The sequence below is a fragment of the Syzygium oleosum genome, unplaced genomic scaffold (assembly GCF_021117445.2).
Source record: "Syzygium oleosum isolate NSW1041296 unplaced genomic scaffold, Sole_v2.1 Sole_v2.02, whole genome shotgun sequence".
Taxonomy (NCBI): Eukaryota; Viridiplantae; Streptophyta; class Magnoliopsida; order Myrtales; family Myrtaceae; genus Syzygium; species Syzygium oleosum.
The window spans coordinates 20,962,472-20,975,252 of record NW_026607486.1 but is presented as its reverse complement, the minus strand read 5'-3'; the positions used below and the strand labels follow the sequence as shown (position 1 = coordinate 20,975,252).

General features: G+C 41.7%; 2 protein-coding genes across 3 annotated transcripts; both read right to left on the bottom strand.

Moving 5' to 3' along the window:
- Positions 1 to 326: 326 nt before the first annotated feature.
- On the bottom strand, positions 327 to 2,400 carry LOC115673086 (uncharacterized protein At2g39795, mitochondrial). The gene is made up of 3 exons (XM_030595146.2): positions 2,036 to 2,400; positions 920 to 1,260; positions 327 to 787 (listed from the first exon to the last, which is right to left on the bottom strand). The coding sequence occupies exons 1-3, from the start codon at positions 2,306 to 2,308 to the stop codon at positions 628 to 630; spliced, it is 774 nt and encodes a 257-aa protein (XP_030451006.1). The 5' UTR covers positions 2,309 to 2,400; the 3' UTR covers positions 327 to 627.
- A 3,128-nt stretch (positions 2,401 to 5,528) lies between these two features.
- On the bottom strand, positions 5,529 to 9,217 carry LOC115673120 (mannose-1-phosphate guanylyltransferase 1). 2 transcript variants are annotated; one of them, XM_030595201.2, is made up of 5 exons: positions 8,916 to 9,217; positions 7,514 to 7,645; positions 6,958 to 7,020; positions 6,626 to 6,865; positions 5,529 to 6,504 (listed from the first exon to the last, which is right to left on the bottom strand). In XM_030595201.2, the coding sequence occupies exons 2-5, from the start codon at positions 7,622 to 7,624 to the stop codon at positions 5,833 to 5,835; spliced, it is 1,086 nt and encodes a 361-aa protein (XP_030451061.1). In that variant the 5' UTR covers positions 7,625 to 7,645; positions 8,916 to 9,217; the 3' UTR covers positions 5,529 to 5,832. The 2 variants fall into 2 exon arrangements, with proteins under 2 accessions (XP_030451061.1, XP_030451062.1); XM_030595202.2 differs by lacking the exon at positions 8,916 to 9,217 and adding an exon at positions 8,393 to 8,438.
- Between the last annotated feature and the right edge of the window lie 3,564 nt (positions 9,218 to 12,781).

The window sequence follows — 12,781 nt, the reverse complement described above, 5'->3', positions numbered from 1 at the left end:
CGCATTCCACTTTCCTGAATGTCTCAGAAATTGCCTGCTTCGCCGAGGCGTATGGATGGCTTGAAAAGCCAAAGAAAATAAAGTTTGTAATCTTCCCAACTACAGCAGTCAACTTCCGTTTCCTGTACTCTCCGGTGTATGCGATCTCCCGTTTCCTCACCAGCTTTGGATTTGCAAGCTCAGGATTTCTGCTTCGGTAATTTACAAGCAGAGTGAAACAATTTCCTAAAATCTGTCCCAAATTTCGTGATTATTCTCTCGGTCACAGCTAGGAGACCGTCGATGATGATTCCACGTGAACAAACACTTTTCCACGATGGATCAAATTTCTGCAATTGCCAGAATCGGACCCGGGCACTTCTATTACTGTAATAGGCAGCTAGTCATAGTCAACAACAAAATGTCTACATGTAGACCCGCGGCATTTAAAGGAACAAGAGCAATAAAAAATTAGAGTTGTCATTTTATCAATAATTTCAGCTCTCTCGATTAAAGATGTTCGCTTCAAGCAGTGGACAACGCTTGGTAGTCTACATCCAGACGGAATAGGCTGCTGCAACGGAGGATCTTGAATCAAAACTGAAGACTGAAAAACCCTACCAAGTGACGACGCCTCCTCCAATAGAACTATGCCTCGACAAACTTCTTGAGGTTCTTCAACCACATCAAGTACTCTCTGCTGTCTTTGTTGATCATGTATTCATGCAAGAAATTGGTCGTGCTGGGCTTGATTCCTCTGATCTCTAGATACTTGTGGAATGCTTTCTGCAGGTTCTCATCCAAATCCCTGGAAAATTAGGAAAGCACGAGAGAAAATGTAGTAGTTAGGTCGATGGAGCGTGTATGACAGTAATAACGCCAATCACGAACTGTATCTTACAGAGAAGGGAAAAGAAAACTGAAAACGAAAAGAGCTTACTGAAAATCAGGTCCTTCATAAGCAATTTGGTCCTCAGAGTTTTCTGGATTCTTAACGGCCAAGCTGTCGATTGCGATTTCATCGGGGTAAGCAGTGCAGCAGAATTCAATAAATTGCCCATTACCCTTGGCAACGCTTACGACCAGAGGAATGCTCGACTGATTAGCCTTCTCATCGTCATCATTCTGGTTGTCCTCACCGCCATCTTCTCCAGTCACAAGATCAGGCATGCTGACCTCAACTTTTATCTCTTCACCCTGATACTTCCTTGACAGAGTAATGGTTTGAAATCCAGGCTTGTCTTCAATTTCAAAGGGGAATCCACCTGGTGCCTCTTCAACCTATTAACCACATCATAAGTTCAAAAGGAAATGTGAATCTCCTAACCACATCATTTTTTTGAAATTCTTATTTAAATTGCATTTTGCTTCGAATCTTGAAAGATAGGATCGGTTGGTCTCTCCAAAATCAGTATAGCAAGTTTTTCTCCCCTAGCAGGCTAGCACATCCTACACAGTTTTGCATAACCAAAACAGAAGCAAAAGCATATTTAACAGCATGATCCTTTGTAGCAAATTACAAACCAATTGGGTCTAGGAACTTGTCTCTTCTCTTCCTTAAGCTAGGTTTACTCCTCTGCAAACAAAGAAGTTTTGATCATTTCCCTAAAAGAATTCCATCCTTTTTTCTCCGCCCGGTTCTCAGCCACTGTTTTACTAGATGACACAAGTTTCTCCATGATCCTCTTTTTTTTTTTCTAACGATCCCAAATTAACGGGTACGCATATCCGGAAGGAAAAACCTCAGCTACATTTGCACCTACGGAGTTCACTAGATAATACAGAAACAAGACTCAGCAGCTTATGCCGAACAATCATCTGCGTTTCAAGTGAGTCTCAACCTTCGTGTCTTCATCAGCATATATTATTTTATCACGCCAAAACGAGACTCAGCAGCCTACCACGGCGAAATGATCCTCCTCTCCCTCACATTCCTCTCAGAATCGCATCAGACACGCCGACAAAATTCTCCCTTACTTAACAATTCCTTAGAGAGCAAACACCGTTCAAGAGGACATAATCAAAGGCAACAAAATCGAGGCATCGTCAAGCTCACCCGGTCGTGTTCGTCGGTTTCCTCGGCGCACTGGATCTCCGAGTCGAGGACCCGGAGGAGCGTCTCGTCGGAGCTCGGCCGCTTCGTGGAGTAACCGCGGGGAGGCGGGAGCGGGCCGAGGCGAGGCTCGCCGGCGGCGGCGGCGGGAGCGATCCCCGCCTGGTGAAGAGCGGCGAAGACGGCGGAGCGGCAGCTCCGCTGGCTCCGGAGAGCGCGGGCCGCGAGGGGCGCGAAGGCGGTGGCCGATCGGCGGAGAATGGAAGAGAACGCCATTTCTCAGTAGTTGCAGAAGAGAGAGAGAGAGAGAGAGGGAGGGTTTACGGGGTTTCTAGGGTTTAAGGAGGGAGGGGACGGACAGAAGCGAACGAGAATATAGGGTTTTAGAAACGAAGTCGGTGAAAAGAAGAAGGGTCGAGACGTCGGGCCGATACGGCGCGTCGTATTTCGCTGCGGGGGAGATGGGCTGTCAAGTCGGCCCGCAGAGGCCCGTTTAGGATGATCATGGGCCTCTGGGTTTCTATGCTGCAGGCCCCTTGAAAAAGGTGCTTGGGCTTCTTTCAGAATAGAAGAGACACTACCTCGCGTGCTTTTTTTACTTGGGGAAATTTCGAACGGGGAGGTCCTTCTGAAATGGGGTCGTTTTCTCGTAAGAGTCTCGAGAGTGGATATTGTCTCGAATAAGCCCACGAAGTGGACAGCTGAGTCTTGGATAAGGCCCTGAGTAGGGCCATCAGATGGGTGAGTCGAGTTCGATTTTGAGTTTGGTAAAAAATAGTCCAACCCAAATTGACTCATTTACTAAGGGTGAGTATGGTTCCAGATTCCGTACAAATTCCACTTGGAACTTAGAACCTACATGTTGGAATATGTTCCTCATTTTCTAGAATCTAAAATCTACCATGCATATCCTGAAACTTGCAATCTACCCAGGTTCCACCTGTATTATTAATTAAATAATTGTAATGAATCATTACCTTTAATGACCACCACTTGCTGCTACAATCCATTGACTACAACTTATATTTAGACACACGAATAATATAAAACATTAATAAAGTAAAAGTCTCGGTCATAAAATGGAAGTTCAGACTAGTAGTTCCATATTATACACTCGTCATCGGACGACATATAATACCGCAAGATCACGCCAAGACATAGAAAAAAAAACACAAAAACTTGTTCGAGGTTCTACCTTTCTAGAATCTTGAACCTATTCATCGAAACAGATTTCTCAACCGGTACCCGACCCGACCCATTTTGAACATAGACAACCCATATAATAGCTCAACCCATCACAGATAAGTTGATAAATGAGTGCACGACCCATTTTGACAGATCTAGCCCTGAGCTCGCCCAGCTTGCATGTGCAAAGCCGACGGCGAAGGAAAAAGAGAGAACTTATATGGTGGGTGGACTCTCTGTTCAATCATGGAGCGTCTGAAAGTAATCAAAAGACGTTTGTTTCAAAAGGGTTTAGGTGAGTTTTCCATGACTGAGGTCCATTAAGACCTTACAGCCAACGAACTTCTGCATGATCCATCACGATAAGTGGACTCGAGAGGCATTAGACACGCCGCCAACGAACTTCTGCATGATCCATCCCGATAAGCGGACTGGAGAGGCATTAGACACGCCCCTCATATCGCAGTGGTTGGCTTTGGAGCGTTTGTTAATTAAGTTTCTTAGTCCGCAGTAGTCGTTTGAGATCGTTGTCCTTATCTTAGGTGTCTGCTACTTTACAGGAAAACTGATCAATTATTTTATTAAAAACGAACAACCAAATTTTAAATACGACATAATTGAATTAGCATGTGTAAGATCTGACGGGCTTAGGCTGAACTGATAAGCACTGGAATGGCAGCCGATGGCTTCAATTATAGGACCCAGACTTTTCAAAGATTTTCAGCTCTAATTGTCCTTTTTCTTTTAATTAAAGTTGCTAATCTTTTGTTTCTTTGCGATGATTATAGACTTATAGTTGCCATTTCACATCACAAAGGGGTAGGCCGGGCTGGCATCGTCCTTTTCTCTTATCTCTCTCTCTATTTTTTGTTAATTTCCAATAGGGTGTGCTGTTTTATTTAAATAGGGAAAATCATTTCTTTATTTGAGAAGGACACGCATGAATCGCGTGGATCTCGGTCCCCCTCGTCTTGAAATCCTTAAACAAAGTGACCTTCTATTCCCCCGAGTTCAATAGAATTAGTGGAAGAATCAACGCAAATAGTTAGGCATAACTCATAATCAACCGTGGCCGAAACAAGAGTAGTTCGGGGACCAGAGTGGGGCATCGATGCTAATTAGCCGATTTATCAATGCTAATCGATCAAAGCCCTCATCCGGCATCAATCGCGGTACAATGATCTTCACACGCATAGAAGATGCTCTTTATTCGTATATTTTATCAAGTGTTTTTTCCGATGGTTTCATGCTGATTGCTTAGTCCGCTTTGGAAAAATTATTATATCGACAATCGAAGTCCTTGGTCATGGCATGTATTGAGAGTATCAGTATTATATTGATGAAATCACTATCAATTAGACATTGTCCCGCGATTTATAGCCAAGCCCCCTTTTCAAAAATGACATTATGAATCTCAAAGGTCTTGAATTAGACGACTAACACGATGATTATTAGGCAAAAATCCTAATATATTGATGGAATTCGCACCCTTGTCATACGATTCCATTGTAGACACGTAATGCTGAGGTGTGACTGGGACAGGACCAGCTACAAAATCCTCTGGTTCAAAGGAATAATTATCAATCTTCAACTACTTCGAGGGGAAATATATGTATTTTGGGGCAATATATAATAGTCACAGCCCACAGGTTGACAGCCAAATTGCATTGTTTTCGGAATAATGTAAAACTCCTTGCACCACCTCATCGACACCAGAAGCTACTAAGCTCATGCATTATGCTCAGTCAGCCGTCTCTCTCAAACAAGAAAAGAAGAAGGGAAAATGTTCACAGGAATCGATCCAGCAGTGCATTAAATGCACATTAAGATGCGTGCAAAGAAAACTACAAGGCATCCATCCATGTCCAACCCATTCAGATCGGTAGCCGAGCTGATGCTGTAAAGATTACCGTTTGTTCTGCACAGAATGTGTGCGGAGAATGCCCGAGATCTGTGGATCTTGTTATTCATGAATTGTGCTTAACAAGCTACGTCTCAAGCAATCTTGAGAAGAAAGGGAAGTAGCAGTCATTCTGATTTCTGAATTGTCCATCCAAAAGACAAACATAAATCAATCAAGATCTTGGCATGGGGCCACTCCTCATCATGTGACTTTTGTCACTGTAATTTGGGCCCCATGCACGTGCCACAATTCATGCAGCCATCACATGGTCCGCGGGGCCAATGGAGAGTTGCTTTACGGAGCACTCACACCAATGAATACAGGAAACAGGCAGTTGTCGAAATAAATGGAGTATCCAGCTAAGAAAATATGCGTAGTCTTCCCTACACAGTTCTGCGAAAAAGGCCAGAGCGACCAACCCATGATTAAACTTTATTTCTATACATGTTCTAGAGATTACAAAGCTCACACCAATCATAATTTGTGCCCTTACACTTCACAAGACACTGACCCTCCAACATACATGAGCTTCCAACATCACTCCACTCCCAACTTTTACACTCGTGCAAGAGAAAGGGAAAGGGGAAAAACATGAACAGACAAAGAAAAGAACAAAACACCTTCCTTTTTTTTTTCCTTTTTCTTTTTCCCTTTTTGAACTTGGATAGAATACAAACCCTAAGCATGCTCTACTTAACTGAAAATCTTACTCTCACATGACGATCTCCGGTTTCAAAATACTAGACTTGATCTCCTTGTGTGGTAGGACGACGCCTCCATTGCTGTAGATTTCATCCCCGACATGGACATCTTCCCCCAGAATAGTCATGTTTTCCACCCGGGCCCACTGCCCGACTGTCGAGTGCCATCCTATGATGCTGCTGGAAATGCAAGCATGCTTCTTGATGCGGACTCCGCGCATGACTGTGCAGCGAGATAGTCTAACTCCCGATTCGACCACACAGCCTGGACCAATTGCCACATCGGGACCAATCAAACATCCCTCGCCAATCTTAGCGGTCTCGTGTACCAAGACGTTGCCGACAATGTGGGGTCCAGTTGCCAATTTCTCTGATGACTTCTTTCTGATTGAGTCAAGGTAGAGTCTCAGCCCTGTGATGTAATCCCTCGGCTGTCCAATGTCCATCCAGAAACCAGGTAAGACCATAGCATAGAGCTGCTTCTCGGCTGCAATCTTGGGGAAAACCTCCTTCTCGATGGAAGTAGGCCTCAGTTGGATCCGATCAAGGACTGATGGGTTAAGCAAGTATATTCCGGCATTAATTTTGTTGCCAACAAACAGTTTTGGCTTTTCCACAAATTTCTCAACTCTACCAGTTGACCCTTCCATGACCACCACACCATACTTTGATGGCTCATCCACCTGCATGATGAAGGACGGAGTTTTGGGTTCTTGTCAGTGTGCACATAATCTTTAGCTTTAAATTTGTCCACTCAAAGGAAGGAGCATAAAAGAAGGAGGAATGACTGAGTGGGACATTCACCTTTGTTACCATTATAGAGGCTTCTCCTCCATGGGCTTTGTGGAATTCAATCATTTCTTTGAGTGGGTACTCGCTTATAACATCACTGTTGAGAACAAAAAACGGCTCACCAGAATCATCCAGCAACTTGTCCCTCGCCAAAGCAAGAGGGCCAGCAGTTCCAAGTGGCTCAGTCTCTTGTGAGCATGTGATCTTAATCCCAAGCTTGGTCTCAAAGTCTTTCAAGAAGTTCAGCATAATCTGAAAATCAAAGAGTATACCAAATCATCAAACTAAACAAACACCACTCACTTAACGAGTACCATAGACAAACATATTGTCGAAACATTCACCTCTGGTTGGTAATTGATAGCCAAAACCACTTCAGTCACTCCAATGGCCTTGAGTGCCTCTATCTGTACGTTCCAAAGAGGAATAAGCTTAAGTGCATGACAGAAAGCAGCCACAAAGGATGAACACAATCAAGGACGTAGATTCTCTACATCAAGAAATGAGTATCATCATCTGAAAAATAAAGAGATTCAACTTCTAAAACAGTCTGACCAAAAGAAAAAAAAGAAAAACTTCTAAAACAGAGTCCGAACTATCCGAAATAACTATGATCAGACGTCTCTCCTAAACAGCCAGGCATCAATAAGATGCTATATCTTACTTGGTAGAGAAAAAGCAGGTCGATAATCTAGCAAATCATCCAAGAACATGGTAGATATAGCTAAAACCGGTCTGCAGCCGATAGTGAATTTACACTAGGATTACAGTCTTACTTTTCTCACAGACTGAATACATCTCACAACACAACCAAGATAAAGTTATCTTCAAGGATAGAAGAGCAAACATGATTATACAGCATCAGAACAGAATCTTGAACAAAAGGATCTGATACAATACCTGATGCAGGATCATGGGTTTGTTAGCGAAGTCAACAAGTGGCTTGGGGACACTAAGTGTCAGAGGCCTCAACCGAGTCCCAAATCCACCAACAAGAATTAGAGCCTTCATTATGATGCTGTCCCTAGGTTCCTGTAGGTTACAAAAATCTGTATATCAGAGGCGGCTTGAGGTAGAAGACTGGCGTCTGCAATCTTGTATATGTTTATAGGAAGATCAAATTGCACACCCTTCCTCATATACTGACACGAAGGGAGAAACGGCTCTAATAAACTCCTAGTCGATATCAGTAAAATTACGAGGCAATGTCAAAAAGCAGGTGCTCGGTGACGAGTGTTTCTAAAGCCGTAAAAAGATGCCAGATGCAAATAAAAACAACACCAATCTATCAAGTCACAGATAAAACACCACAGAATACTGATTAAACATATGACAAAAGATTCACGCAAGCACCACAGCTTACATCACCCCATTTGAAGTGCTGGAAAAAGCACACTGGTGGTAGGAAACAAATTCCAGCTGCAACACAGCCGGGAGTTATAAATGAGAGAAACGAATGAGTTTGTCTACAATCCAATGCTAACGGGAATTCGCGGTTACAAGCCGAGACTCAAAATGACAAATATACCTCAAATGGAAAACAAACCAATAACATGTTATTCAGTTTATTACAACGACATCTTACAATCACTACCTTCAGTCATTATCGACAAAGCTCATGTTAAGCAAAAACTCATAAGACCGCATGCATAATTCTAAGCCTAAGACAAAATCACTGAAATAAACAAGAACTATAGGGACTCAGCAGGGGGAATGAAAGGGTGTTGAGCCGTGTATGTGAAACGGATGTGGCTACATACCGACAAAAGGAACACTCACACAACCCAGTAGCTGGATCGGATTACGGTTCACAAGAACCAGCAGCAATAAGAGCAGATCTAACCAAAAAAAAAAAGCTTTTTTTTTTTTGCAGCTATTGAAGCTAAAATAAGCTTAAAAATGCCCGTTTCAAATGATTGAGGGAAGATGCACAGAGACGATTCATGAATTACTTACACCACCGACGCTTCTCAAAAGCTGAAAATGAAAGATGCAGAAAGAGAAAAGAGAGAAGAAAAGAAAAAGGGGGTATGGAAATGTCAATCGTAAAGCCAAGACAAACAACGGAGAGAGCAGTTTCAAGATAAGCCAATCATGCATGTGGGGACAAAGCTTTCAAATTAACAACCTTTCCTCCCAACAGAGACACCAATCAAAGAAGAAACAAGAAAAGAAAATCTCAACCCAATCAAACCCAAACCCAAATTCCAAAACCCCCCCATTTACATTACCCAGAAGCGATCAAATCCCGGCAGAAGCGAAGGAACGACCTCGCCAAACCAGTCAGCATTCCATCAAATACCTGGAAGAATCAACCGGATCCGGACGACGGAAAGGCCGCAGACCCGAGCCGGAAGCGAGTCGGGCCGTCGGCGAGTTGCGGCTCGCTGCGGCGGAGACAGCCTCCCCGACCGGAGGAGGAGGAGGAGGAGGATCAGGGGGCGGAGAATGATGAGGAGCGAGGAGCGAGGGGGCTAGGAGAGAGATTGGTGGGTATTTATATGTGCGGGCTCCATCAACGAACACTCAAAGCTCCCTCTTCGCATCCTCGCGGGACACGAACGAAATTATTACGGTTAAAAAAAAAAAGAAAAAAAAAGAGAGGAGAAATTCGGAAATTGCGAAGGTTTTTTTGGCTTTATGTGTGGTCGAAGGAAATTCGGGGAGCCCCGGGAGCTGTTTCGCGGTGGTTTCTGTTTTTGGCCGCTTCGAGAGGATGGGGATAAAATTGTACTTTCCATAATTGCGGGTCGAACAAAAAAGGAGAAAAAAAGAGGGGTTAATTCCAAAAAAAAGCATCAATTTTAGGTCGAGGGATAATTCTGGCCCGAACTTTTTATTGTCCCATAAAAAAGCACCAACTTTAGGTAGATGGACAATTCTGGCCCGAACTTTTTTTTGTCTCGTAAAAAAGCACCAACTTTAGGTCGAGGGACAATTCTGGCCCGAACTTTTTTTTGTCTCGTAAAAAAGCACCAACTTTCATTTAAATCCCAAATTTGGCCCCCCATTTGACTTTCTGTCTGAAGTTACCCTTGTTTGAGAAAAAAAGTTATGGTAGTGAGCCTGGCGAATCTCTTCCATGGCGTCTGTCGACGGACGGTGGTCTACAGCTTCAGATTACGACAAAACGACGAAGTTTGGCCAGAAATATTCAATCTGAAGATATTTTTGACTTGCCGGTGAAGTGAAGGAGACGAACAGTTTCACCGTTATTCTTCAAGCTGTGGTTCAGAGAATAAGACAATGAATAATGCTTTAAATCCAGTCAGCAAGTCACGTGGATTTATTGCTAAGGTGGAATAGTCAAGTTGGAAAATCAATGATTTTAAGTCAATAACGGCCAGATTTGAGATTTAAGTGAAAGTTGGTGCTTTTTTACGAGACAAAAAAAGATTCGGGCCAGAATTGTCCATCGACCTAAAGTTTGTGCTTTTTTACGGGACAAAAAAAAGTTAAGGCCATAATTGTCCCTCGACCTAAAGTTGATGCTTTTTTATGGAACAAAAAAAAGTTTGGGCCAAAATTGTCTCTCGACCTAAAATTGATGCTTTTTTTTTAATTAACCCAAAAAAAGAGAGCAGTTGTTGATAATATTCCTCTTTTATGGAAAATGTGTGGACTTTATAGGGGAAAAAGAAAAGGCAGGCTGATGATGATTGGGCGATATGATTGTGATTTTTGTTTTAGCTAATTAATTTTTCTTTATTTTTAATAAAAAATTATGGCTGTTGCATGAAAGTGTGCGACTATCATTTCATAAAGAATAGCTTATATAGTCACGATGCAATTCGGATCCACTTATTTTCTTTTTATTGATTTCTCATTTTCCGGATCTGATTGGAACAGTGGATAACTTACCTTAAACTCTCCAAATACTATATATGAGAATCCATGGGCGTGATACTAGTGTTTTTAGTAAATTGAGCTTTCTGATAGTGACTTTTTTCGTTTGACAAGGCAACGAAAGACTGCTTCAACTTTTCTAGAGGTTTTTACTAATAAGATTGACAAATCTTAGAGAAATCGATAAGAGAGAGTTTAAAAAATATTTAGGTTGTTTACCGATTCCACTATTATCTTCATCTTAGAATATGCAGATTTCCTTATCCGGTATAGTTATGATTTTCAATCAATCATTTTTTGATAGCAACTCAAGAAAACCTCTTATCATGCATTATTAGTTTGTTGTTCTACGATAATTATTGTCGTTTTTATTCACAATTAAATGGATGTTCTTGGATCATGTAAGCGACATTTAAAATGATTGGATTTCAAAAGGAAAAAAAGGATATATAACCAAAAAGATTGCGAATACGCTCCATTTTAGATAAGTTGGGATTTCAAATTTGTTTATTTTAAGATTTCTTGTTCAAGAAGGAACAACATAGAAATAAATACGAGGGTGGAACAAGAAAATATAAAAATCACGGGAAAATCTTCCAAGAGCTCACCATTCATCACGGATTCATTATAATTAAAAAAAATTAATCGAAAAAGACATTATAAAAATTGCATTATATGACGGAGGTCACATGCAACTTCACACTAAGCTAGTACAAAATAGGAAGCGTTTAGGAAATGTTTCGCACGTGGGTAAAAGTTGAGCCACGCTCATTGTGCCTAAGAATGTCCGTTGGCTCATCTAGTACAGCTTGCAAGCAAGCTAATCAAGAAATTGAAAAGTGAAGGAGCATATTCCTCTGTCAAGCCATCTAACTTTAATTTTCTTTTATTTTGTGGCCAAAAAGTTAATTAAGAAACCCTAAAGCTCGAAAATGTTGACTTCAGATCTAAGTTGACTTTGGTAATTTTCTTTTTGGGCGAGGATTTTGGTAATTTATTAGGTTAAATCTTGACCGTATGGCAATTCCAGATCAAGACCATCTTCTCATTATGAAGCATTTAAACCGGGACTCCAGAAGAAACAGGATGCTAACTATCAACCTAGAGCCAACATTGCCATTGATGATGCTTAGGTTAATCGCTAATCTCCACGTATTTAATGTGCAATACATGTGAACTAGATAACCCATGAATGGTTTGCGTCTAGGACATCATGTGAATTGGGTCATGACTTGCAAGCGCGGTTTTGGCCCGAGATGTCGTGGCTCACCGAGCTATTTTGCGATTTGACTTATCAATTCGCGACTTCGTAAAGTGTCATTGAATTGACAATGCTTAGGTTAATCACTATTCTCCATGTATATAATGTGCAATACACGTGAACTAGATGACCCATTAATTGTTTGAGTCTAGGACATCATATGAATCGGGTCGTGAGCATGCAGAGTTTTGGCTTGAGATGTTGTGGCTTCCCGAGCTACATTGTGATTCGACTTGTCAATTCGCGACTTCGTTTAATTTTCGAAGTAAAATGTCAATCATCACAAGATAATAATGCTTTGATAATAATGCAAAAGGGCGAACTAAAAAATTTGTGTTTACATTTCGAGGTATTACAATGAAGAGTACATTGGCCTATTTATAGGCTTCAAGAGATGGTTATCTAAGGCAATGAAATCAAGATATACACAATTAAGAGAGATATACGTGTAACCTTGAGAGATAAAAATAATCAATAGTAATATCACAATTATTTCCAACGCACGTAACTGTCCTGTGAAAGGATTTTAAGAATTTCTAATATAATATCGCCAAGAAGCACGAAACCACCTTGGATTCTAGAGAGACAAACAACCATCAAGAAAGGCTTTCTTGATCTAGTCCGATTCTAGCGGCGGATCATTGACCACAAAGCAAAGTAGAGAATCAGATCTGGGTCTCGAACATGCCACCCTTCAATTAATATCGAATTTGACTCTGATTTTTCCTTTTCGTTTCCTTGTTTTTCTGGTCATCCGCCTGCCAACATGTGCCTTCATTACGGTTTCTTCCCTTAATCTATTCATTTATTCGTCGGAGATAATAAATGGGCACTGAAAGTAATTAGGTATTATAGGTCGAAATCCAGCGCAGGACCGTGTTAGGATGATCCTTGCTTAGGAGTTCGATGCTAGAGAAGTGTGAACTTGGATCTGGAGGAGCTTCTGTACTCATAGATGCCTACCTTCATGCGAATAACCTAACACAAGAAATGGCGTTGACTTTCTTTTGGTTGTCACCCTTTGACCGCGTACCAAGTTATGGCTACGTTTGGTTAAGATC

Excerpts from the sequence above, each read along its gene's own strand:
- LOC115673086 (XM_030595146.2), bottom strand. The coding sequence starts at position 2,308 with ATGGCGTTCTCTTCCATTCTCCGCCGATCGGCCACCGCCTTCGCGCCC. Across the intron at positions 1,261-2,035 it reads AAACCGACGAACACGACCGG|GTTGAAGAGGCACCAGGTGG; the intron begins GTGAGCTTGACG and ends TGTGGTTAATAG. Across the intron at positions 788-919 it reads TATGAAGGACCTGATTTTCA|GGATTTGGATGAGAACCTGC; the intron begins GTAAGCTCTTTT and ends CTAATTTTCCAG.
- LOC115673120 (XM_030595201.2), bottom strand. The coding sequence starts at position 7,624 with ATGAAGGCTCTAATTCTTGTTGGTGGATTTGGGACTCGGTTGAGGCCT. Across the intron at positions 7,021-7,513 it reads AACCCATGATCCTGCATCAG|ATAGAGGCACTCAAGGCCAT; the intron begins GTATTGTATCAG and ends TGGAACGTACAG. Across the intron at positions 6,866-6,957 it reads CTATCAATTACCAACCAGAG|ATTATGCTGAACTTCTTGAA; the intron begins GTGAATGTTTCG and ends TTTGATTTTCAG.